The sequence below is a fragment of the Chlorocebus sabaeus genome, chromosome 23, assembly GCF_047675955.1.
Source record: "Chlorocebus sabaeus isolate Y175 chromosome 23, mChlSab1.0.hap1, whole genome shotgun sequence".
NCBI lineage: Eukaryota > Metazoa > Chordata > Mammalia > Primates > Cercopithecidae > Chlorocebus > Chlorocebus sabaeus.
This window is the reverse complement of record NC_132926.1, coordinates 1,775,617-1,802,077: the sequence shown is the minus strand read 5'-3', so window position 1 is coordinate 1,802,077 and position 26,461 is coordinate 1,775,617. Positions and strand designations below refer to the sequence as shown.

The 26,461-nt window shown below is 54.8% G+C and overlaps 1 protein-coding gene across 1 annotated transcript in view; it reads right to left on the bottom strand.

Moving 5' to 3' along the window:
• Positions 1–17,434, bottom strand: part of GFPT2 (glutamine-fructose-6-phosphate transaminase 2) — a 54,075-nt gene extending 36,641 nt beyond the window's left edge. The window contains exons 1-4 of the mRNA XM_037992755.2: positions 17,332–17,434; positions 2,785–2,892; positions 817–915; positions 169–294 (exon numbers count right to left, since the gene is read on the bottom strand). Of these exons, the coding sequence (XP_037848683.1) occupies positions 169–294; positions 817–915; positions 2,785–2,892; positions 17,332–17,338 (340 nt within the window). The 5' untranslated portion in view covers positions 17,339–17,434. The remainder of the gene's footprint in view (positions 1–168; positions 295–816; positions 916–2,784; positions 2,893–17,331) is intronic.
• Positions 17,435–26,461: the final 9,027 nt, after the last annotated feature.

Genomic DNA, 26,461 nt, shown 5'->3' with positions numbered 1-26,461 from the left:
CTCCAGGCCACTGGCAGGTCTCTGGGAGAGGGGTCGTCCGCATTCTCTTGGGAAGACGAAGCAGGCTGGGAAGTCAGAGGTGGGCGTGGAGCCTGCTTTGGCGGGCACTGGCCCTGACACAGCTCAGGGTGAGGTGGAACGGTGGGAACGGGAAAGCATGCCACGTACCATTGCCTTTGTCCGAGCGCTGGGGGTGGCTATTGACAGCACTGGGGACCCCGTGGGTGGCCCAGCGTGTGTGAGCAATGCCGAAGTGTGTCTCAAACTCCACTTTTAAGTCCATGCTGTCTTGTTCTAAGTGAAAGGAAAATCAGTTTGCCACACTTGAACCACAAGCCTTGGCCCAGGACTATGAGGGTAACCTGGGGTCGTTATCCAAGTCACATCACCCACACCGACGGCACCTCCCCCCCGGTTCCCACCCCGGGAGTCCACGCAGGCCCACACACCGCCCATGCTGAGGATTATTTACTACTTGTCTGTAGCTTAGCTCTCTTCTTCACAGAAATAAACTTGCTTTAAAAAGAAAACGATACAGCCCTACCATAAACAGAAAAGCAATATCATTTGCCAGAATTAAAATAACTACAGTATATAACTATTAACACTTAAAAAAAGTATCCTCGTGCTGCCACCACCTAAAATAAACCATCCCACACCCTGCGAAGCCCGGTTTTACAGCATAGGCTTAACCCTCCTTCTGTGTATCTGAGCTGGGACAAGTGAAAATCTCCAGTGTCCGACGCTGTTGGAATACAGTCCTAGAAAGCGGCGGGTGCCGCACTGGCTCCTACCGCTCCGAGGCCCTCCACTTACTGTAGAGTTCTTCATCGAGAGCCTTGACTTTGCCCCTTTTCTTGACCAGCTGAATGTGTCTTTCTTTGACGTCATCATTATTCCCATCGATTGCCACACCTGTGATGTAGACATTATTTGTTATATTGGAACTTAAGCTTTTTCTCACACACTTGGCACAGGTGCTCCACAGGGCCAGGGCTGCGTGCCCCGGGCTGTCTGTCTACGGCGGGTTGGAGAGCTGGACAGTTTTCAGGAAATCTACTTTGAAAGAGGCTTAACAGCAAGTGGGGAAGCTCCTGCCTCCTCCCGGGCCGCAGCTGCCCCCAGCCCCGCTCCTGCCCAGGGTGAGCCCTTCGGGACGCTTCCCCACTGCAGGCACTACCAGGCCCTCGGCTGATGGCAATGGGCCCAGGCGGGGCATTCATCCCAAGGACTCCTCACATTGTGACATTTTCGTTGGCATCTCCACTGCGTTAGTCGGTGTTCCTCCCATCGTCTATCGTAAGAGTCGACAGGGATCTAAAATAATCGGGATCCCCCTTTCTCCTCAGGCTGCATAATTAAACAGGGTCAACAGACTAAACATTCACCTCTGTAGTGAGTGCAGGCCTGAACTCTGGGACAGCCACCCGGTGCAGCACTGTGGAGCCACTTAGAAAGCTACTTAGAAAGACTTTAGGATCAGCCAGGCACGGTGGCTCACACCTGTAATCCCAGCACTTTGGGAGGCCGAGACGGGCAGATCACGAGGTCAGGAGATTGAGACCATCCTGGCCAACATTGTGAAACCCCGATTCTACTAAAAGTACAAAAATTAGCCAGGTGTGGTGGTGGGCACCCATAATCCCAGCTACTCGGGAGGTGGAGGCAGGAGAATCACTTGAACCCGGGAGGTGGAGTTTGCAGTGAGCCGAGATAGCGTCACTGCCTCCAGCCTGGGTGACAGAGCGAGACTCCATCTCAAAAAAAACAAAAGAATGAAAGAGTTTAGGGTCATAGAAATGCTAAGTGAAAAGAGAAGAATATAAAATTACAAAATTGCATATTTTTTGTAAATATGCAAATATTGATGTACAACACCTCTTCCCCTCTCCACCACAGACCACCCCAACAGACAAGAGCGACCAGAGGGGGGACCTAACGACTGGGGGTCAGGTCCTTGTTTAATGAAGCCACCTCACTGAGGTAGGCCTGGCAAGCGCAAAGCTGTGCACACTCAACGTTTACACTTGATGAGCTTGGAGGCGCACGTGCCCCCGGGAAACCATCACCGCAGTCTATGCCATCAACCTATCACCTCCGAGCGTCTCCTCCTGCCCTCTTTATGTATTGTTTTGTGTGTGATAAGAGGACTTAGCACACGCTCTACCCTCTTGGCTGGGCTTGCTGGCTCACACCTATAATCTCAGTGCTTTGGGAGGCAGAGGCAGGAGGATCGCTTGAGGCTACGCCGGGCAACACAGTGAGACCTCATCTCTACAAAATCAAAAAACTAACTGGGGGTGGTGGTGTGCGCCTGTAGTCCCAGCCGCTGAGGAGGCTGAGGGTCGCCTGAGCCCAGAGTCTAAGACTGCAGGGAGCCAATTTCTTGGAACTGCACTCCAGCCTGAGTGATAAAAATAAAAAACTACCCTTTTGGTAAATTTGTATGTGCACAATACAGGGTTGTTCAAGCCCGTCACCGCACTGCAGGGCGGCTGTCCAGGACGTACTCACGCGGCGCGACGGCGGCTTCGTACCCTCTGCTTCCTGATGGGGGACTTCTGATGAAGGGGGTTTTCTGGGGTTTTTTACCCTTGTTCCTTCTTTCTATTTGTCTACGGTTTTCTAATTTCTTTAACGGACAAGTGTTATTTTTATATTGAAAAGAGACGTAAAAAGTAGCAGAAAAATGCCCAGGTTGTACACCCCCCCGCAGAGGACGTGGGTGAGCCCAGAGCAGTGGAGCCCCGTCCCCAGCCGCGAGGCGGGCGGCCGCAGACCCACCTGCCGAGTCATAGCCTCTGTACTCCAGCCGCTGCAGGCCCTTGATGAGGGTTTCAAAGATCTCCTTCCTGGTCCGGGGGACTCTGTAGTTCATGTAGGCAAAGATTCCTGTTCCAAGAGAAAAAAAATGGCGTATTCATAAAATACTCAGCACGTGTTTGGAAGACGACGCTTGTGGGGATGCACCAAGGTGGCATCACAAAGTGCTCCCAGGGGCTTACGGAGGTGGGTGTGCCCCTCCCCAGGCACAGCTGAAGAACGGTGCGCCCCTTCTTCCCCCTGTGACCCCCAGAAAGTCTATGTCACATGTCTCGGGCTGGCAGTTTCACTGCTGAGAACTCATCCTATGCTGTACTTGCAGGAGGCAGCTTTCAGTGTGGCAACGCCCACAAGAGAAAAGGCAGCCATGAAACTCGACCACCTTGGGACATCCAGAAGTCCCCACCTGCATGCACTCTGCGATTTGCCGCGCACACACCTAGGAGTGAGTGCCACAGGAAGTGACGGCAGCCCCTGGGGCAGATGGGACAGGCGCTAGGGTCTTTGCTTCCACGGTCCCCTTCTCTGTAAGGCTGGAGCTTGGCCTTAAACAAGCACTACGTGAGCCCGGGAGCGGTGGCTCACGCCTGTCATCCCAGCACTTTGGGAGGCCGAGATGAGTGGATCACCTGAGGTCAGGAGTTCGAGACCAGCCTGGTCAACATGGTGAAACCCCATCTCTACTAAAAATGCAAAAATTAGCTGGGCGTGGTGGCGTGTGCCTCTAATCCCAGCTACTCGCGAGGCTGAGGCAGAAGAATTGCTTGAACCAGGGAGCTGGAGGTTGCAGTGAGCCGAGATCGTGCCACTGCACTCCAGCCTGGCAACAGAGCGACACTCTGTCTCAAAAAAAAAAAAAAAAAAGCACTACTTTTATGACAGCAAGAACAAAACTATCTCATGCCCCTCGGCCCCTGCAGAATCCTTATGTTCAAGGTAGGCCTGAGTCAAGAAGATTTTGTTCCACTTGACTTTCTGTATTCGTATTTCAAGATAATATTTTTCCATAGAAAGTTAGCTGTTGTGGTGTTGGTTCTGCCTTCCAGATTCCTGCACTCCTCATTTGTGATGACAGATCCTTGATCTCCTCTCTCCTGCCCTGTGCACGCCCCATCCCCATCCCATCATCCCTCTGTTCTTTCATCCTCTCTCCCACCACTTAGGAAAACCTGCCCACCTCAAAGCTCAGCTCCAGCCCCCACCCTGGGCGGGTGTGCTCCTGGCTCTGGCCACCTCAGTGCTCTCACATCATGGGATACCCACAGTCCCCACCGAGGGCACAGGCTGGTGCTTCTATCTTTGTGTTCCTCACTGTGTGTTGGCACCCAGTCCTGTTCACATGTGGAGCAGAATATGTGATGAGTGTGTATCCACATCCATGGAGGGAGGCAACAGTGTGGGTCATAGAAACGTCACTGGGTTTCAGGCATATTCACAGTAACTGTCCTAGTCGGCTTGGGCTGCTGTAACAAAATACCACAGACGGCCTGGGTTATAAGCCACAGACATCTATTCTCACAGTTCTGGAGGCTGAGAAGTCCAAGATCAAGGTGCCAGCAGACTCAGTGTCTGGTGAGGGCCCATTCCTCACAGTGACTTCTCATTCCAACCTCATACGGTGGAAGGGGCGGGGGTCTCTCTGGAGGTTTTATTTTTTTGAGACGGAGTCTCGCTCTGTTGCCCAGGCTGGAGTGCAGTGGTGCGATGTCAGCTCACTGCAAGCTCCGCCTCCTGGGTTCACACCATTATCCTGCCTCAGCCTCCCGAGTAGCTGGGACTACAGGTGCCCGCCACTACGCCCAGCTAATATTTTTTGTATTTTTCGTAGAGACGGGGTTTCACCATGTTAGCCAGGATGGTCTTGATCTCCCGACCTCGTGATCCACCCTCCTTGGTCTCCCAAAGTGCTGGGATGACAGGCGTGAGCCCCCGCGCCCGGCCCCACAGTTTTTAAATAAGGGCACTCCTCCCATTTGTGAGTCCCCTGTCCCCATGACCCATTCACCTCCCCAAGGCCCCACCTCCTAGTGACATCGCCATGCAGGTGAGGATTTCAGCAGACAATGATGGGGGAACACAAACTCTCAGACCACAAAGGCAACTCGCCTTACTGAGAACGCCCTGTGGGCCGGGCGCTGGGCCACCAGGTCCCAAACAGCCTCTGAGGCTAGTCCATGGCCCTCCTCTTAACTTCTAGACCAGAGCCACAGGGGAGCCTGTGACTCGTCCAGAGCCAGAGTGGAACCAAGAATCCCCAACTCAGGACTTAAACATTCCTACCCACTGGCCAGCGCCCTGTGATGGAGGCCACGAGGGTTATGAGAAGGTTTATTTTCCCAACTATGTTTTGCTGGGATGAGAGAAAGATCTGATCAGGATTGAAATGTTTCCAGAGGTGAACCTCAGAGAGGACAACCTGCCCACAGATAACGGAGAGTTGACCGTGATTATACACGAAACCACCTGGAACATCTCTGGTTGTTGAATGATCAGATTCATGTCAATACGCTACATCTGAATAAATGATTAAACCTCAATGAAATGAATGTTATATTCCTGAACTGTGAGCGAGGTCCCATCACGTAAACTTAATTAATCTACAAACAGTCAAAAATAGGCAATAAAATTAAATAGTACTATAAATTATACTTAACATGCTTCCTGAAAGCTACTGTACACAGGATATGTTTGCACACATGTACTAAGGTAGAGGATTTATATATAAAAATATGTACACTGGGCTTTCTGAGCAGTTATAGGCGTTTTCTTTTAAAATCTGCCCAGGGCAATTTTCTCGGTAGCTATTTTTGTCCTCCTTGCCGTCTTTAGGTCAGGTGAGAGGAGCTGAATGTAAGGGCTGTGTGTGCAGTTCAGGCCCTTCTCCGGCAGGGCCGAAGTGCCCCCGCCGAGGGCTGCACAGGGCTGCTGCTGCTATTTATGGTTCCAGAGGCTCACACGACAGCCCCCAAACCTCTGGGCATGGGAGGTACTTCTGTCACCTTAGTTTTTAAAAAGGTAGTTATTTTTTGATATGGTTTCACTGTGTCCCCACCCAAATCTCGTCTTGAATTGCAGCTCCTACAATTCCCCAGTGCTAGGAGGTAACTGAATCATGGGGGTGGGTCTGTCCCATGCTGTTCTCGTGAGAGTGAGTAAGTCTCACGAGATCCGATGGTTTTATAACAGGGAGCTTCCCCGCACAAACTCTCTTCTCTTGTCTGCCACCATGTGAGACGTGCCTTTCATGTTCCGTGATGACTGTGAGGTCTCCGAGCCAGCCATGTGGAACTGTGAGTCCATTAAACCTTTTTCTTTTGTAAATTGCCCAGTCTTGGGCATGTCTTTAACAGCAGCATGAAAATGGAGTAATACATCTTTGAATGTCAATTAAAAATTTTTAACAGCTTTCTTGAGATATAAGTCAAGTACCATAGCATACTCCCGTCTAAAGCACGCAATTCAGTTGTTTAGTATATTCAGAGTTGTGCAATTATCACCATTCATGTTTAGGTGAAATCTTTTTTCCTTTTTGAGACAGGGTCTCACTCTGTTGCCTAGGCTGGAGTGCAGTGGTGTGATCTCAGCTCACTGCAACCTCGAACTCCCAGGCCCAAGCTATCCCCACAGCCTTGGCCTCACAAAGTGCTGGGATTACAGGCATAAGCCACAGTGCCCAGCCTCGGTGAAATTTTCATAACATTAATTCTTCTAAAAACAACCAGAGGCCGGCACAGTGGCTCACGCCTGTAATCCTAGCACTTTGGGAGGCCAAGCCGGGCAGATCACAAGGTCAGGAGTTCGAGACCAGCCTGGCCAACATGATGAAACCCTGTCTGAACTAAAAAAATAGAAAAATTAGCTGGGTGTGGTGGTGCACGCCTGTAATCCCAGCTACCCAGGAGGCTGAGGCAGGAGAATCTCTCGAACTCGGGAGGCAGTGGTTGCAGTGAGCTGAGATCGCGCCACTGCACTCCAGCCTGGGTGACAGAGAGAGACTCCATCTCAAAAACAAAAATCAAAAAACAAAGAAAGAAACAAACAACCAGAAAATTCCCTGTGGGCACATGGTCCAATTCTGGTCAATGTAAAGACCACAGTTAAGCGAGGGAGGGAACAACTCAATAAAATCTTTGTTGGAGTCTTTTACACTAAACTTTCCTGGCATCCTGGCTGGGAACGTTCTAGAATTATACCTGTACCACCCTAAGGGAAGCAGGCATCACAGATGACACAAAGGTTCAGAAATGTACCCACTGCCAACTCTGAAAAGGTTTTGCATCTGAGTGATGTTCCCGCGTGCTTCATGAGTCAGCTCTGCAACTCCCCCCTGCAGCTCCCCCGCCTCCCAGCCAGGCTTCACTCCTGCACGCACGTCAGGCAAGAACGTTCCGCAGGCTCCGCAAGGCGCCTCTGACTTTCGGACCCACGACAGCCTCCTGGACAGCAGCAGGGGTGTAAGGGGTCCTTGTCCTCAGGACCACCAGCTGGGTCCGTACCTAGGCACAGCATGGGAGTTCACTGCAGTGAGAAAAGTTGCCAAGGAGTGGTTTGCACCATCTTTGCGCAAGCACGCATAAATCTCATTTTCCCCACAAGCCCTCTTGCGTAGTGACATCTCTTCAGTCATTTCTTTCATGAAGGAAGCTCTGTTTCTTTCCTTTTGCAGCTCATCCTCTTGGCTGGATCCTCCCTGCACTCTACTGCACTCAAGTGAATAAAACAGCATTCACACTGTGCTCTGACTCTTTAAAAATAAAACACAAAATAAAATGAAGCTCCTTTCCCAGGAATTTCTCCTGCTGTTTACATCAGAATTCCCTTTTGGAATTCCTTCCATCCATAAATAAGAGCTACAATGAAAATCCATTTTTTAAAACCTATGAGGTCGGTAAAGATCAAACAGTTTGACAGTGAGAGTTTAAATCCGCATACTCTCTTTGGAAGGCAATTTGGCAATCTCTCAAAATTAAAAATGTACACATCTGTGGACCAGAGCTGTTGGGCTTCTAGGAAGGTATCCAGCGGACGTCTTTGCGGAGATGCGTGTGCACACGTGTGAGGATGGCTGCTCAGGGCTCTTGTGGTTGTCAAAGACTAGCGACAGCCTGACGTCTGGCAGGGGCCGGGCAAGAGACAGTGCAGCCACACAGCAGGGCCTTTTGGAGGCAGCTCTCAACAGAGCAAGGGAAAGCAGGCATTCTCTTGGAAGGCAATGTACATCTCCAAGATGTGTCAAAGGGAAAAGAAGCTTGCAGAACATGAGTAAATTATGCAAGGGTTGGGGGAGGAGCATGGGGCATTTCTAGAAGGGCACCACGCCCAGAGGGCCGTCAGTGGTAGCCTCTGAGGTCACTGGACGTCGAGCAGAAACTTCCTTTCCACTGCACGAGTCCTCTTTATACGGTTAAGACGTTTCACCGTGTGCCAGTATAATACGTGACATGTGCCCCTATGTGAATGAGGTGGTGGAGAGAACATCATCATTATCTAGATGCCAGATAATGTCTAAATAGGCCAAGACTTCATTCCATCCACGGGGAGATGTCCTAGCCAAGGCCTGAGGGTTGACATGGACCAGCTGTTTGGACAGTGGTATACACGACACAGACCTGCCTGGTTCACCTTGATTTCCTGTGGCACAGGCATTCCGGTGAGGGGGACCCGAGAGCTTCTGGGGACAGGAGGAGTGATCACGCAGCACCTGGGACCCCGGCCAGGCCAGACCTCTGTCTGGTTCTGCTTTCCACCAGTGCTCTAACCCTCCTGGCATGTCCAAAGCACCAGGACCACAACGGCCCTTCCCTCTGCAGGGGACACCAGCCCTGACCTGGCCAGGCCCTCTTGCCCGTCGACCTCTCCAGTGGGGCCGGGCCCACCTGACTTAGCTGGTCCCCAGTTCCACTCCCCTGAAAAACAACAGCCATACGAGGGCTATAAGAAAGGGCGACCTGAGCACATGCCCCAGCCTTAAAAACACCAGCCCAGGGCCACCCGCCTGGGTTGGCTTCCTCCCTATCACTGCCATTCACCAGCCAAGGCACAGCCAGAAGCACAGAGGCCATGGCCAGTGCTGGAACCCCAGCTCCACCCCTTGATTTTGGTGCAGCCTCCAGCAAGTTACTGAACGTTCGGACCTCAGTTTCCCTGTCAGTGAAACAAGGGTGATGGCTACAATAGTGCCTGCCACAGGGCAAGGAGCTTGAGAAGTTATCCCTTGAGAGATTAGCATTCAATAAAACCAAGGAGGAAATAGTACCATTTACTGTCATTTCATTTTGGCCTTCTGCCTGGGGAAATAATGGTTAAACCAAATGTGTTACTTGGCTGTGGCTTGATCAAGATTTAATTCATCTGTAAATAGTTCTCAGGCCCACGAGGCCGCATTGCTGTACTGGGTGCTGCAAGCTACTGGGATGGACCCATCAGGCGGCCTCACTGAGGGCACCAGAGAAGGACAGGGATGCACAGGGACCTCCCAAGCCCGCAGAGGAGGTGGGAAAGGGCTTCCCGCTGGGGTGGGAGTAGACAGCTCTTTGCAAAGCTGGCTCTTGCTAGCTCTTTGCAAAGGTGGCTCTGACCCATTCTGCAAGTTTTAGCAGACAGGTTCCCTATGCGAGCCTTTCCCGCCACCTTTTCCAGCCACATAGCCCTGGTTTTTCGACGCAGCACTTGCTTCCTTGTGTTTTTCTTCAGCTCCCCGCTGGATTGTAACCTTCTGGAGGATGGGACCACATCTGTCTCATCCATTGCTGAGTCCTGAGCACCTGGCCCGGGGCCTGGTGCATCTTAGGTGCTCAATAAATCCATGTTGAGTGAACGAATAAATGAACAGGTGGAGGAATGCCAGAGAAGGTAGCCTTTGTGCTGGGCCTGAGACAGCCACGCTCCGCCAAGCACAAGCAGCTCTGCTCACTGGGACCCACAGCAAGGACAAGAGGGACACAAAGGCAGGAGGTCCCTGAGTGCCAGCCCCTTACAATGGGAGCACGGCGCCACCAGAGCTCTCAGTTAACCCCAAGATATTCAAACACAGAGGCTTACGTCCCCCCGCACGACACCCCCGGCCCCACGCACCGTGAGGATCCCAGAACCGGCATGAGGACAGCCTTCTAATCAAACGAGCCAGGACCTAGGGAAGGCCCCCAGCACCCTGCTGCGTGGCCTGCAGGGTAGACCACCATCTACAGGGGCTCCCCACATGCCAACCCTTCCCAAACCTAACCTCCTCTAATCCTCACGACATCCTGTGCCAAGAAACCATCCTGTGGTTCCCAGGGATAGAGATGGCATCTGAGGCTCCACCTCCAAAGACTTGAGTAGTTCACAGCCAGGTCTGCCTGACTGCAAGCCTGGGCTCACCACTTCTACCCCCACCCCCCCACAATCAGCACAGAAACCTACCCCAAGGAGAGAGACATAGCTCACACAGAGGGTCCCTGGCTTCGGGGGAGATGCCCGCCTAGCACCAGATGGGTCCAGGACAGGTGCTGCCCCCTGAGAGCCGAACCCCACCACGGGACAGTCCAGCTTCCAACTCCACCTTTTTCTTCCTATTCGGCCCCCTCCCCACGAGGGTCTCAGTGACCACAGCAAGGCACGTTCCAGCTACATCCCTGTCGTCCTCTCTGCCCTGGGGGACACCGCCTGAAGTCCACCCCTCCTGCTGTCTGGTCTGAGCTCGCCTTGCTTCCCATGCCGTCCTGCAGCGTCCGCCCTCTGGGTCCCACCCCCGCAGGGTGCCCTCAGCCCAGTGCGTGTGCCCCTCGGGTCCCCAGGCCTATGCACATGTGATGCCTCCTCCAACCCCCTACCCCAAATGAAGATCTTTCCCTCCTCTGAACCCCTTTTCCATCTTTCCGCCCCCTTTCCAAGGCCTCTGTCGCTTCCTGCCTTGATCTACTGCTCTTCCCCGGCCTCCACTCCCAGGGCTGCCCATGGCGTAGGCATCACTGGCAGGCGACAGAATTTTAAGTGAGCTGAGAATGGAGCAGCAAATGACACCAAACTTCTTTGGGGGGAAGTCCTCCCCTTTCTGTTACTCTTCTTAGCTTGGAAATCTCCTCGCAGAACTGAGAGGGAACAGACATCAGGCCTAGCAAACCTGGGAGCAGTCTTATTTCTCACACTGAACTGACGGGATGGACTCAGCCAGGTGGCGGATGCCGAGCGCCCAGAGGGGCTGGGCAGAGAGGTGCCTTCGGGTTCCCAGGAGCCTGCAGAGGGTTGGGATTGAGAGGCCAGGAGAGCTGAAGGCAGGAGGGCCTGAACATGCAGGCTTCATGGAAAGTCCGCCATACAGGAGCCTGGAGTTCTTTTTAAATAAAGGGAGCACTTTGCAACCTCTGCAAAGATGGCCCTGGGCCAAGCATCCTTCCCACCGGCAGGAGAGCCCAGGTGGCTTGGAGAAAGGCCCGGCCTGGGGGCAGAGGCTGCCCTGGCCCCACCACCCAGCTTGGTCATGTCCCCTGTGGTCACCCACCCAGAGCTTCCAGTCTTTCAGGGCCCTATCCTCAAAACTGATAGACGAAATGAACCGGGAAAGGTCCCAAAGGGAGAGGGACCAAGAAAAACTCAAGGGGATTCCAGAAGGACTTGTCATGAGCCCTCTGAGAGGAGATTGTAGACCCTTTGGCCCGGCTCACTGCTATGACCTGGGGCTTCCAGCACTTCCTCTGTACAAGGCCCGAGAGATCACACAGGAAGTCAGGAGCAAAGACACCATGAAGGAGCACACGGGCAGGGGCCTCTGAAGCTCAGGGTTCAACCCCCAAGTGACAGATAACGACAATGACCAGCGCAGGGAGGTGACATTCCCTGGACACCCAACCAGAAGGTCAGCCGCACCGGGGCACTGAATTCCTGGGATTTTCTCTACACCCCCCGGAGTGCTGAGGGCGGGGGGTGGGGGGGCTGGTGGGGGGGTGGGGGTGGGGGGGCGGGGGAGGGAGGAAGGGTTTGCGGCCTGGGGGATGGGGAAGACTCCACTTCACAGCAGCCAGGTTGGGCCCATGTTCTGATTCTGGTGATGCTGTTTTGAAAAACCTCTCCAACTTTCCAAGCATAGGCTTCCCAACGAAAGCCCGGCCCTCACTGCGAGTGAGGAGACCGTTCCAGGGAGAGGCCCAGCCAGTGCTCCACACAGGAGAGGCTGGCTCTGGGGAGCTATGTCACCACCCACCCAGGCTGGGACTCTCCCCTCAAAGAGTCTGTCTTTCTCCCTCCATCTGGTGCTTCTCAGAACTGAAGGGACTGACCTTTACAGTCCATGAGCCTCCTAGAGATTAGATAACATCCCAGGTCCCAAACTGCATTACTTCCTGTCTCCACAGAAGAGTACCGCCAAGTTGAATGTGTGCCTCAGTGAGTCTCATCAAATTCCCGAGCGTGTGCACGTGTGTGCCTAGGCCTGCCTGTGTGTGCTGGGGGAAGAGGGACAGGTCCACTCTCCTGGGTGAGGCCCACAGGTGTGGGGAGTCCCCTGGGCCTTGGGCTAGGGCTGCTGAGGAGCTGTGGCCTCTCTGACCATCCAGCCCTCATTCTCATACACTAGGAAAAGTCACTTGGTGAGGTGGGGATGACAATTCCTGCCACCTCCTCGCAGAAACAAGATCAAAGCTGGAGGTGCTGCGCGTGCATGTGATCCCACGCCAGGCTCTTTCAGAAAGGCAGAGGAACCTGCGGGCCTGGCGGGGGCCCTGAGCAGACCCAGCACCTGGGTCAGGGTGAAAAGGGGACTTGGCTCCCCTGGAGACAGCCCTAGCCTGCCCCAGGCCTCTTCCAGACCCCAGGGGTTAAAGTAACCTCACCATTGGAATCCATGAGATAACAGACTCCGCTTCCTGTGGTCACCCGGACAGGATATTTCTTTTTTTTTTTTCTTTTTTTGAGACAGAGTCTTGCTCTGTCACCAGGCTGGAGTGCAGTGGTGCGATCTCGGCTCACTGCAACCTCTGCCTCCCGGGTTCAAGCAATTCTCCTGCCTCAGCCTCCCAAGTAGCCGGGACTACAGATGTGCGCCACCACACCTGGCTAATTTTTTGTATTTTAGTAGACACAGGGTTGCACCGTGTTGGTCAGGATGGTCTCGATCTCCTGACCTCATGATCCGCCTGCCTTGGCCTCTGAAAGTGCTGGGATTACATGCATGAGTCCTGGTGCTATTTCTATTTTTTAATAGAAAAGTTGCTAGTGTCCCTTTCATTCTTACAGTTTCACCAAAAACAAAGGGGGAAGTGACATATACTCTAAAATTTAATTAAAAGAAAAAAAATCTTAAGAAAAGAAGGGGATAGGTACAGTGGCTCATGCCTGTAATCCCAGCACTTTGGGAGGCCAAAGTGGGAGGATGGCTTGAGCCCAGGAGTTCAAGGATGCAGTGAGCCATGACTGCCCCACTGCATCCCAGCCTGGGTAACAGAGTGAGACTCTGCCTCTAAAAATAAAAATAAAATACCTAAATAGTTCAGTTGTTTTATTGTGGAATTCATTTTCAAAATTTTCTCTCAAACGTATAATCTCAAATTAATCTCTCTTAATAAACTAATTTTGCTAGATACAAAAATAATCTCTCAATTGAAAAGCACTGTTTACTGACGCTACATCATAAAGGTATAAAAAGAAGGTTTTTCTGAACTTGGGAAACTCCTGAGGAGACAGTGGACGGCTGCAGCCAGCACAGAGCCTGGAGCAACACAGCCACAAGCCAAGGAATGTGGCAGCCCCAGGAGCTGGGAGAGGCCGCGACGGATTCTCCCTGGAGCCTCTGGAGGAGGCACAGCCCTGGAGGTACCTTGATCTGGCCCGGTAAAACCAATTCTGGACCTGTGGCCTCCAGTACTGTGAGAGAATACATAGCCCTGGAGGTACCTTGATCTGGCCGGGTAAAACTGATTCTGGACCTGTGGCCTCCAGTACTGTGAGAGAATACACAGCCCTGGAGATACCTTGACCTGGCCCAGTAAAACTGATTCTGGACCTGTGGCCTCCAGTACTGTGAGAGAATACACAGCCCTGGAGGTACCTTGATCTGGCCGGGTAAAACCGATTCTGGACCTGTGGCCTCCAGTACTGTGAGATAATACATTTCTGTTGTTTCAAATCAGCAAGTCTGCAGTCATTTGTTACAGCAGCCCCTGGAGACCACCGCACCAACCAGGACAAAAGATGGTGATGTCAAGGCAAGGGCTTCACCTTCTGGCAAGTACTAAAGATTCTCCAATTCTTCACAGTGATTGTGGTTTTTTTTTTTTTTTTCTCCCTCACGGATTACTAAGTCCAGTATGGGAAGCACAGGGACAGTTTACAAATTCGCGGATGGGAAGCACAAACCCTTCCTGCCAAATCCTCAGGCATTCCTGGTCCCTGCTGCCATGCCCTGGCTCATGCTGTGCCCCAGCCCAGCGTGCCCGCCACCCCCTCCTCTCTGCAGGGCTTGTGCTTGTGTCTGGCCCCTTGTGGCACTGCCCCAGGTCCCTCCCCTTCTTCCTAGGAAAGTCAGCTCCTGCCTCTGTTGTGTAGAGTCCCATCAGTGAGTGAAGCAGCTGGGAAGGACTGGGAGAACAGGGGAGTTTGTGTCCATCACCCAAGGGGTCACCCAGGCCCTATTGGAAATAAGGACTCAGGGTTGCTCATCTTCAGATTTTATCAAGAGAAGCCAAAACTCCCACCTACATATGTGAAATGCCCCAGTTTTGTACATTGGTAACTAATATAGGAAAAGGTTAAAACCCTGTGACCCAAACAAAAAGATGCCTGCTTTCCCGGTCCGGCCAGTACTCTACCAGGCTGTAGCCCGTGCTCAGGGTTCTCCCTCCACAGCAGCACTGCCCCGATCAGCATCCCGTCCCTACTGGTGACCAGTCTCTGGACTGGCCCTGTGGCTCACCTGCCCCTTCTTTGAGGGGAGGACCACACCCATGAGATCTTTGAGTCCCCCAAGGCCTGGAAAACACAGGGCATTTCCACTAGTGGCTGAATGAAAAAGGAAGGAGAGAAGGAAAGGAGAGAGAGAGGGAGGAAATATTATAAATTTTCTGTCTCAGAAAGTCAGCAAAATGCCAGCAACTTTCAGAGTGTCATTTCAGCTAAATTCTCAGTGCACTGAACGTTTTTGAGAATCATCTGCTGTTTGCAGAGGATCCACTACTGCCGAGTCCTGGCTTCCCATGAAAGAAGCAGCAGGATAAAGGTGTCAGCAGTGTCATCGCCAAGTGATAAGGAAGGGCCGTAGGTCTCCGCCCCTGTGGGAACGGCCCAAGAGATCTGAGACCCGAGGACTGCTCAGACACCAGGTGCACACAGACTTGGCAGGGCCTCAGCTTCCCCAGCGTAAAGTGAAGAGCTTATCTGGTTCTTTCTAGGAGCATCTTCATGATTCTTGCAGTATCCTTGTACTAACAGCATAATCACTACTTTTTTTTCTGTAGAAATTAAATTTTCAAAAATTTAAATGAATTCATGCCAAAAGAAAACAACCATAAAAGGAAAATCAGTATCACTTGTCAAACATACTCAGACCATCATTCCCCCAAAACAGACCAATGTATTCAATTCTAGCCAGCTGCTACTGCCTGCTCTGAGCCAGGAATGGCTTCCCTGTGCAAAGGATACTTAGCAAGTGTCAGAGATGTTAAGGACACATTAGCACCAAGTTGAAACTTTCTCCTGATGTTCTTGAAAAAGAAATAACTTTCCCATGCAGGGATTCCACGACTTCCTGCTGAGCTGTGCCCTCCCCACTTCCCCCACCCTGCCCCCCGCCCCAGATCAGCAAATCTGGGAATTCTGAGAAGGCACCTAACCCAGTATGCACTCTTTGATTCTGGCTCCGAGTGGGCACCCCCATGGACCGCAGCCACTCCTGAGCCCTGGGTGTCCTTTGGGGACCTCAAGCTCCTTCTCACATACAACCACAAGTCAGTACCAGAAGATCTGAGGATACAGGTGGTCACACCCCAAGCTCAACCTTTCCCTAGGAGACAACGTGTGTGTGACCCTCTAAGAAGCAGAACAAACACACTTGTGATTTTGTGAGCTGGAGGAGGCAGAGCCCCCACCAAAGCTCAGACAGACTTGGGAAAAAACCAGATGCCAGCAGGAAGGAGGATGACAGGCAGGGGTGGCAGTGGGGGCAGAGGAGCATCCAAAAAGGAAGGGGAAGGAGAGCCTCTGGCGCTGGGGGTCAGACCCTCCTGGTTCAAGGGTCTCCTGCACAAGTCTGGTTCCAAGGCCACTAGCTTTGGTCAAGGGTCTTGAACGCCACACTGAGAGGTTTGGAACCCCCAGGGCTTGGACATCTGGCAAAACTGCCACCTTTGCCTCATCTCTGTCCCCAGAAACACCCAAAGGTGGCTCTACACATGGCGAATGGCGTCTGGGAGTACGAGATTTTAGCCGAGGGCTCAGGAATTTCAACGGATGCCCGTTCAGCCTGGGTGAGGCTGCAACCCGAAGCAGGCTGCCCGCTCCACCGTAGGTCGTTCCCTTCTGCTGAGCGGCTGGCCTCCCAAACAAGGCCTGCACAGACCTCGGCCAGGGCTCACCGCGGGCGCACCCCACCCCGGCCCTCAGCAAAGGCAGAGAGAGGCCTTTCATGGCTTCAGAAGTTCCTCCAGGTCCCCCAGCCACAGGCGGCTGGAATGGGTAACTGAATCCTACTCAAGGAAAAAAAAAAGCACAGTGACCTTTTGTCCCAGCAGAAGTTCCCGGCTCTCTCCCGGCCAGCGGAGGCGGCCCAGCCAGGAGAGTAAAGAATTGCAGATGTGCGCTCCGTTCCGGGCCGCGGCCGCCCTCCCCACGGTCCCGCAGCCACGCAGCACAGCGCGGGGCCGCCGCGGGAATCGGACGCCCGGCCCCGCTCCCCGCCCCGGGCTCCCTCTCGTAGCTTCGGGCCGAGGCTCCGGCAGCGGCTGCCTCTTCCCCGCGCAAAGAGGGGGCAACACGGCACCAACCCTTCCAGGCACCAGAAGTTCCTCTGGGGTCGCGAGGAGAACGCGCAGGCCCTGCTGAGCGCGCTGACGCCGCGGGGGCGACCCGGCGGGCTGGGGGGACGGCGGGGCGGGGTCGTCCGTCCTCCCCTCGGTGGGCGCGGCGGGCTGACCGGGATGGGCGCCCCGCACCCGGGATGCGCCGCCTGCCCGTGGCCGCCTCTGTGGGCGACTGGAGAAGTGGAGGCCAGCGCCTCGGTGGGCACGGGGTGGGGACCCCTCCGTTACGGGGTCCAGGCCGGACCGGACCAAGTCCCTCCCCTCCGTGGGCAGCGGGCCTCGGTCCCCTCACTACGTCCGAGGCCGGGAGTCGGGCTGGGCATCCCCCGCCCACACCTCCGAGACAGCCACTCGGGAACGCGGGTGAGGGGCAGCAGGCCCGGCCGACCACAGCCCCTCGGTGCGGCCCGGGGCAGCTCTGCGCCCCCAGCCAGGTCCTCGGCGGCTGCTCGCGGGCGGAGGCTGCGGCGCCAGGACCCGCGGGCGGCGCGGAGGAGGCAGGTCGGGCGGGCGCGGCACTCACCGCACATCGTGGCTGCTTCTCGGGTTCCTTCGCGGCTCCGGGGCGCTGCCTGTTCGGACGCTGGAGCGACTCCGTGGACTCCGTGCGCTCCGCGGGCTCCAGCTCCCGCCGCGCGGCCGCCAGCGCTTATAAGCCGGAGCCCTCCCAGGGGGGCGGGGAAGGGGCGGGGCCGGGGCGGGGCCTCCCCGCCTGCCTGCTCCCATTGGCCCCCGGTTGTCGTGACAACGGCGGGACCCGGCCCCAGGAACCGGGGGGGGGGGGGGAGGGGCGGCTCCCGGGCGCGGGTCCGGCCTGTAAGGCGAGGGCGCCGGGTGCAGATCCCGGAGGGGGCTTAGGGCCACCGGCCGCCCGAGTTCGGACCCCGACTCAGCCACGGATAGGCGTGGAAGCCGGGCAGGGCCGGACCGCGCTGTGCCTCCGCGTTCCCATCTGTGAAACGGGCTACCGGGGAGCTGCCTCTCGGGGGTGCTGAGAAGTCAGACGGTCTGTGTACGGCGCAGAGCGGGGGGTCCGGCACCGCTCGCCAGCCCAGGAAACCCGCGTGAGCCGCTGGCCCCGCCGCGCTCCCATCTGGGTGACGGGCTTGCTTCAGAGCTCCGCGAAACTCTGGGCCTGGGCCTCCCCCTGCACGGAGGGCACTCCCGGACTGGGTGGAGAGGTGGAAAACGGAGGCTCCCGGAGGCAGAAAAGGGCTCTGCCAAAGCCGGACCGCCGCGGCGGGGGCAGACTTCGAACCTGGGATTTACCGCAGAGCCCGAACTTGGAGGCGAGGGTTCCGCAGGTTGTGAACAAAGCTGGAGGCGCCCCAGGAAGCCCCGACCCCGCCCGCGCCCAGCTGCTCCCGGAGATCGTCCTGCGCTGCAGGCCCGCGAGGGCCCCGGGGGTTCCCACGCCTGGGGTCGGAATCCGGCCTCCAGTGAGGCACCGAGGCCCGCGTGTCTCCGCCCTGGTTCCCGGCCGTCCCTCCCCTTCCCCCTGCACTCTGGGCCCCTTGTCTCCCAAGGAAGGTCACGAGAACCGGCCCAACGTTTGTGCACTTTGAAGCTGTTTTTCTTTTCTTAAAAGAAAATCCTGAAATTCTAAACAGATCCTCCTCAGTCGTGAAAAAAAAAAAAAAAGATTTTTACATCTTGTCTAGAGCATTCTTCTGACTTAATTTCACCGCGACTCTGCAAGCCCTGGGGGAAGGAGGTTGTACCATTGGAGGGTGGAGAAAACTGAGGCTCCACGACAGTGAAGGAGGGGGCTTGGGCGAGTCGTGTTGTTGGGATATCTCAGAGCGATTCAGGAGCCCCCGCGTTTGCCCGCAACCCGCCACTATGCAGGCTGGCTTTCCTTCCTTCCTTCTCTCATTCCTAAGTACCCACTTCACGCCTGTCAGGGTGTGGGTGCTAGAGACTTATTGATGAAAGAGAACAGATCTGGCCCTGCCCTCCTGGCACTTACAAGTGAAGGGGAATCAGACACTAAGCTCGTGGTTACACAGAGAGCTAAAAATTCCAGGTAGGATACAGGGAGGGGGCTGGGCCAGCAGCGGAGAGGGTGCCAGGCTCTGCCTGGGACTGGGCAGGGCTGCACTGGTGCAGGTGGTCCAGAGCCTAGCGAAGCCAGGAAGGAGGGAGCTGCAGATGGTGCAAAGGTCCCCTGGGTGAGGGCTAGAACTTGAATGTGGGGATCAGGTTGTTTGGCCCAGACTGGCCTCCACTGTTGTAACTGACGTGGGGACAGGGTGATGTCATCACCTTGTCTGGCTAGCACCAAGAACCCAGGAGCCCTGGGGTCCTAACAGGGTCCAAATCTGCCCTTCATCCTCCTGGAGGAGTCACAGCTCTATGGTGAGGAATGGCATGAGTGCACACTACCACCCCCGTGGATGCATCTGCAGCAGCTGCTGGCTGCGCATCACTCCTGCTTGGGGCACCAGCCCTCTGAGAGTCATCTGGGAGGTTGATGGCCTGGGCCTGGCCACATAGCCTGGGCAGTGGTTCAGAGGTCAGCATGTGGCCCAGGCTGGGACATTGACAACTTGCTTCAGCACATGAGGGAAACCAGCAGAAAAGATGAGCTTGGCCTGGAACAGTGGCTTGGGTCTTCATCCCAGCACCTTGGGAGGCCGAGGTGGGAGAATTGCTTAAGGCCAGAAGTTGGAGACCAGCCTGGGCAACAACAGGGAGACCCATCTTTACAAAAAGTAAAAAAAAAAAAAAGGAAAAGAAAAGAAAAGAAAAAACCAAACAGCCAGGCACGCTGGGCGCAATGGCCCAGGCCTGTAATCCCAGCACTTTGCAAGGGCAAAAGTTTGAGATCTTTCGGGCTTGCTTGAGCCCAGGAGTTGGAGACCAGCCTGGGAAACACAGCAAAACCCGTTTCTACTAAAAACACAAAAATCAGCTGGGTGTGGTAATGTACACCTGTAGTTCCAGCTACTCGAGAGGCTGAGGCACGAGAATGGCTTGAAACTGGGAGGTGGAGGCTGAAGTGAGCCGAAATTGCACCACTACACTCCAGCCTGGGCGACAGAGCAACTGTCTCAAAGCAAAACAAAAACCCAGGTGTGATGGCATGTTCCTGTAGCCTCAGCTACTCAGGAGGCAGAAGGACCTGCTTGATCAGCCCAGACGACATATTAAGACCTTGTCTCTACAAAATAATTTTTTTTAAATAAAAAAGATGGCTTATCCTCTCCTGAGTGGTGTGGCCGGTAGGATGTCCTGATGATGCTGGGGGCCTTCTCATCACTTTTGCAGTGGGGTGGAGAGAGGCCACTGAAGAGTGGAGCAATCAGAGCAAGGCAGATGGATCGAGGATGGAAACGATACCCATCAGAGCCCCTGGATTCAGCCAGATCTGAAACCAGGATTTATTCCTGGATTTCTCAGTATTAGAGCTCAATAAATTCTTGTCTTTGCTTGGGGTACTCTCGAGTGACTTCTGTCATTTGCAACCAAGTAGAGTCCTGACTCTTTGATCATGCTGGAACTAAAGTCTGAAGCCCAGGGGAGTGGTTAGGCAGGAAGCCGGTGGCAGCCCGGAAAGGAGGCCTGGTCTGGATCAGGGGGCCCAGGCTTGGCCCTTTTGAAGGAGGGAAGATGCAGGGCCATGCCTAGGTGCCTCTCTCACCTGGACCCCATACCTGTGCTTACAGGGGGAGCCGGGTGTGGAGTTTGCTCCTCACAGTTCCAGTGTCCACTGCCCATGCTGCTCTCCACGGCCGGCCCCAGCCACACTTTCCAGGAGTGCCTCAACCTTTCTGGCCAGCAAGTGAGCCAGAGACCTGGCTGCTTCACCTAAGCAGCTTTTGCAAGCACTTGATAGTTGGGAGATTTGCTCATTGATCTGGTTTCTCCCAAACAACCCAGAGATCTTCTCCCCTGCCTCAGGCTCTACCCCCAACACAAACTGTCCAGCTGGGTCCCATGGCTGTCCAGGTAGATGAGGAATGCACCTGCCATCCCCTGGCCACAGGCCCTGTTCAGCTGCTTTTCCCTGTGACAATCCCACTACGGTCTGGGGAGGGTTATGGGGCCCGTGGTAGGGCAAGGGCCTCCTCCAACTCCCGTGGGGTCCAGGCTGGACTTTCACCAACTCTCATGCTGTCATCAGGGTCCTCTCTACCAGTTTCCACCAGCCCAGCTCTGCCTGTATCTGGCTGCGCTATGGCTGCAGGGTGACCTGGGGTGGTCACCTGTTCTTCCTGATCGCCTTTTGCCCTTCCAGATGTAGAAATGCCAAGCACGTCTCAGTGTAGCCCAGAGACACAGCCCAGCCCAGGGACGACAGGGCCTCCTGAACTTCAGCTGAGGGCCCAGGGGGCTGGGGGTGCAGGGCGCTGAGGCCTGCAGCTGGGAGTCCTGCACTGGATCTCTCCACGGCGTGGGGAGGGAGATCCTAGGGGAATCTCTGAGTGGTGCCCACAGTGGGCAGTGGGTGGGGTTTAGGGAGCCCAGAGGAGACATCACAGGTGTCATGACTCGGACAGAGTGTCCTGCCTTAGGGAGGCCGATCCTCAGCTCAAACTTAAGATGATAGGGCACTGGGAGTAGCAGGGCTAAGGGCCAGACCTGGTATGGGGCAGGAAGCCACACCGCTCCACCCCCGCCCATCTTGAGAGGCTGGGATAGGGTGGATGGGGTATGAGTAGGTCACACACACACACACACACACACACACAATCCCCAGTTAGGGAAAATCTGAGAAAACTGATCTGGGGCCAGGATTCAAGACAGCCAGAGGGGGAGAGCCAGGCAGGAAACCAAGGCAGGAATCCTTCCAAGGAGAAAGAAGCTTGCCTGGGGCCTGGAAAGGGGCAGGGTCATGTAGCTCAGGTTTTGGAGATGGCTTCACCAGCAGCCCCCACCACCCCAGGGCTAAGGTGAGAGGGGGCCACACCCCATCCCTGTTATCAGGGCAGGCTGGGCTGTGCAGTGGGCCTCTCTCAAGTTCTTGGGTGACAGGGATCTGTTTCACCTTCTTTCCTGCTCCTGTGGGAACTTTGGAGGAGGTTTGCCACAAAGCTGAACTCGTGCATTCTTTTACGATGGTAGGTTTTGTTTTTTTAAAATTGGGCTACATATACATTTTATAACTTTTTTCTTTTTTCTTTTGAGACAAAGTTTCACTTTGTTGCCCAGAGTGGAGTGCAGTGGCAGGATCTCCACTCACTGCAACCTCTGCCTTCCTGCCTTCCTGATTCAAGCAATTCTCATGCCTCAGCCTCCTGAGTAGCTGGGATTACAGGTGCCTGCAACCACACCCAGCTGATTTTTTTGTATTTTAGTAGACACAAGGTTTCACCATGTTGCCCACGCTGATCTCTAATTCCTGAGCTCAGGCAATCCACCCGTTCTGGCCTCCCAAAGTGCTGGGATTACAGGCGTGAGCCACCACGCAGAGCCTGAACCCCTGCACCTGGCCAACTTTTTTCTTACAAAAGAAATACGTGTTCATTTCAGGAAATAGAGGATAAAAATGTTTTTAAAGGGCTAATGACTCAACTTTTTACCCACCACCAAATGTTATCCTCTGCATCTATAGTCAGTATTTAAAGTATTTAAACAACAGTACAGTCATTCTGCAAACATTGTTTTGTAGCTGGAATTTGACTTCTGGTTAGAAAGAACCTCAAATTGTGCTGCAAAGCTGGGATCTTGCCCAGGGTCATCAGCACTGTCCCTGATGCACCTCTGTGCCATGGCATCCTGGAAAACTTGGGCTTTCCGCTCTGCTTGGCCAGGAGACGGTGGGGGTTTGTGCGAGACAAGCACTAATCTGACACTGCACCAAGCACTGGCCGTGAGACCGCGGGGGTGGGTGGGCGGCCGGCTACCCCATGTCGCTCCGTTCCTGTTAACTCTCTGGCCCAGACAAAGGGGCTGGGGCTGTGGACTGAATGCTTGTGTCCCCCCAGATTCCTATGTTGAAATCCTAGCCCCCAAGATGATGCTATTAGGATACAGGGCCTTTCGAGACGTGCTTCAGTCGTGAAGACTGAGCCCTCGTGAAGGTGTTAGTGCCCTTACCTAAGGGACCCCGGAGAGCTGCCTTGCCCCTTGGGATGCAGTGAGAAAGCACCACCCATGAACCAGGAAATGAACCCTCACGAGACACCAGATCTGCTGGTGCCTTGATCTTGGACTTCCCGGCCTCCAGAACTGTAAGCAATAACCTTGTTTACAGGCCCCCCAGTCTGTGGTGTCCTGTTGTGGCAGCCACATGGACGGGGAAGACAGTTGATGAAGGTAACACCTGCCTTTCCTCACCTGTGTGGCCCTACTTACGCTCACCCCATGCCAATCACTCAGTTATTTCAGGCAAAGCAGCTTCTCAGAGACAAAAAGGTACATGCTGGGGTCCAGGGAGAGGCCTCACGTCCACACGCTGGGGTCCCCGCGGGTCCAGGGAGAGGCCTCACATCCACACGCTGGGGTCCCCGCGGGTCCAGGGAGAGGCCTCACGTCCACACGCTGGGGTCCCCGCGGGTCCAGGGAGAGGCCTCACGTCCACACGCTGGGGTCCCCGTGGGTCCAGGGAGAGGCCTCACGTCCACACGCTGGGGTCCCCGCGGGTCCAGGGAGAGGCCTCACGTCCACACGCTGGGGTCCCCGCGGGTCCAGGGAGAGGCCTCACGTCCACATGCTGGGGTCCCCGCGGGTCCAGGGAGAGACCTTACGTCCACATGCTGGGGTCCCTGCAGGAGCAGGGAGAGGCCTCACATCCACTGGCCGTGTGGGGAGGTAAAGTGTGACTGTTCGTTTATTTTCCAAATGTCCTCGGCACTTACATGTGCCTGCCCTGTGCTAGGCCAGGGCGTGTAGAGAGGAAACCAACCCAGTTTTCACCCTTGAGGAGCTTATAGCTCAGTCTAGCAGGCAAACACACACACACAGAAAATAGGGAGTGGCATTCCAATTCTAACTGAATTTTATAAGTTGGAAGGCATTCAGCTGCAAATTGGGTGGGGAAGGGCACGCTGGGTATAAGACCAGCTGAAGCAAACGCCAGGTAAGTAAAGCAGGCCAGGCTGGGCGCAGTGGTTCACACCCGTAATCCTAGCACTTTGGGAGGCCTAGGCGGGAGATCATTTGAGGTTAGAAGTTCAAAACGAGCCTGGCCAACATGGTGAAACTACATCTCTACTAAAAATACAAAAAAAAAAAAATCAACCAGGCGTTGTGGTCGGTGCCTTTAGTCCCAGCTACCCGGGAGGCTGAGGCAGGAGAATCACTTGTACCTGGGTTTGTACCTGGGAGGCGGAGATTGCAGTGGGCCCAGGTCACACCTCTTCACTCCAACCTACGTGACAGAGTGAGATTGCCTCAAAAAAAAAAAAAAAAAAAAGAAAGGAAAGAAAGAAAAGGAAAGAAAAGAATAAAGGCACAGGGAGTGAGCAGTGCCGATTCTGCACACACCTTGTCTAGAATCAAACGCCCACAGGGTCCAAACAGGTAATGTAAGGAAGGACGGTGAGTGGGAGGGGACAACAGGGGACCCAAGCGGGTTGCCGCTGCTGGGTGGAGCGAGGAGGGTGGCAGCTTTTATTCCCTTATTTGTCCCCACCCACGTTCTGTTTTTGTCCTATCAGAATACCCTTTTCTCAATCCTTCCCGGATTGGCTACTTTTAGAATTCTGCTGATTGGTGCGTTTTACAGAGCGCTGATTGGTGCGTTTTATAAACCTCTTGTAAGACACGGAAGTTCCCTGAGTCCCACTCGACCCAGGAAGTCCAGCCGGCGTCACCTCTCAGTGGGGACTGAGGTCATGTGCCCCATTTAAGACTCTTCCTGGTACCAAAAAAAAGGCAGGAGGCTGGTCACTGAGTGGAGCCCAGTGTGAGGCGAGGGCACAGTGTGGAGCTGGGTAGGAAGCCTGTAAGAGCCTCTTTTGAATAATTAAAGGTAGGTGTTTCAAATTGTGTTTATTTGCCCATTCTGTAAATAGACCTTTCCTGAAAGGCCGAAGCCACGTGCTCCTGGGGGCAGAGGTTTGCAGCCGGCCCTGACCGAGGGCTGAGGAAGGCCCAGTGGCTCAGATGTGCTGAGGGGGAGAGGGGCACTTGCCATCACGTTGGGCCCTCTGCCCCATGGAGCCGCTTGTGTTGTTGGGGACTTCTCCCTATAGAACCCCAGCGGGGGCCGGGCGCGGTGGCTCACCCCTGTAATCCCAGCACTTTGGGAGGCCGAGACGGGCGAATCACGAGATCAGGAAATCGAGACCATCCTGGCTAACACGGTGAAACCCCGTCTCTACTAAAAAATACAAAAAATTAGCCGGGCGAGGTGGCGGGCGCCTGTAGTCCCAGCTGCTCTGGAGGCTGAGGCAGGAGAATGGCGTGAACCCAGGAGGAGGAGCTTGCAGTGAGCCGAGATCTGGCCACTGAACTCCAGCCTGGGCGACAGAGCGAGACTCCGTCTCAAAAAAAAAAAAAAAAAAGAGAACCGCAGCGGGAGCCGGCCCTGGAGCACTTACCTGGGGCTTGAAGGCTGGGCAGTGGCCCAGCAGAGTGGGTGACAGGGGTTCGTTAGGTAAAGAGTTTCAACGCTGTGGGCCACATTAGATCTCTTCCCTGTTGCATATTCTTCTTTGTGCATTTTTTTGTTTTTGTTTTTGATTTGTCTTTCACAATCCTTTTAAAATATGAAACCATTCTTGGCTGGCTGGCTGGGCATAGAAGAACAGGCAGGATCAGGATTTGGCCTTGTGGGCTGTGGTCTGTGGGCCCTTTCTTTAATGCCAGTGCCCAACCCAGGCCTGGCCATGGAGTCCGACCCTCAGTGGAGGGTGTCTGCACTGTGCCGCTTGGGGGCTGTTTGTGATGGACCTGTATGTGGCTGCCGTTGGCAGGGGGTGAGCAGTTCAGACACTCAGTGGGAAGCCCTGAGAACCTGGCTCAGGAAACCAGCAGGGTTCCAGAGCAGCCTGGTGCCCAGAGTCCTCCAGGACAGCAGCCTAGGTGGGGGGCGCTGGCTGCACAAGGGCTGCTGTGGCCAGCAAAGGGCCGCGTCTGCGTGCTTTCCCAGGATCATGCATGTGTGCTCTGGGGTTACGGCAGCCCTGGCCAGGAGCCCCAGGGGAAGCAGCCCCGAGTGTGAGGAACTCCAGGCTTTCCAGAGCACATGCCCCAGAGGGGCTGCTCTATGCAGGCCTCGGAGCCCAGAATCGCCTGGGCCACTCACTCAAGCCACTGTGGTGATTGTGGAGGGGGGGCCCCTGCCCTGGCAGGTTTGCAGTCTTCTGAGGGGCCTACTTTTGGCTCTCTTGACCTAAACTTTGCCTCTGTGCCAATGTTTACCCTGCACCCCTGCAGATCCCCTCTCCACCCACTCGTCCTTCTCTGTGCCCATGAATCTGGCTTCGTTAGGGGTCCAGGGCCCTCTGGCTTCTGGTGGGGCTTTGGCTAACGAATGACACCCAACAGGAGGTCCAGGAAGGGTGGGGAGTGAGGTCAGGATATTTGCCCTCCAGGAGGCGACTGAATCTCTTCCATGGGCCTCAGGTTCTGTCTGGTTGTCTCTCCCCCTGCTACACTCTCGGGGTCCAGCCCCTTCAGGTCTAGGAGTGGCCTTGCTCCAGCTGGGCAGCCCCTTACACCTGCATGCTCTCTTCCAGGAATGCTCCTCAGTCACTCCGTCC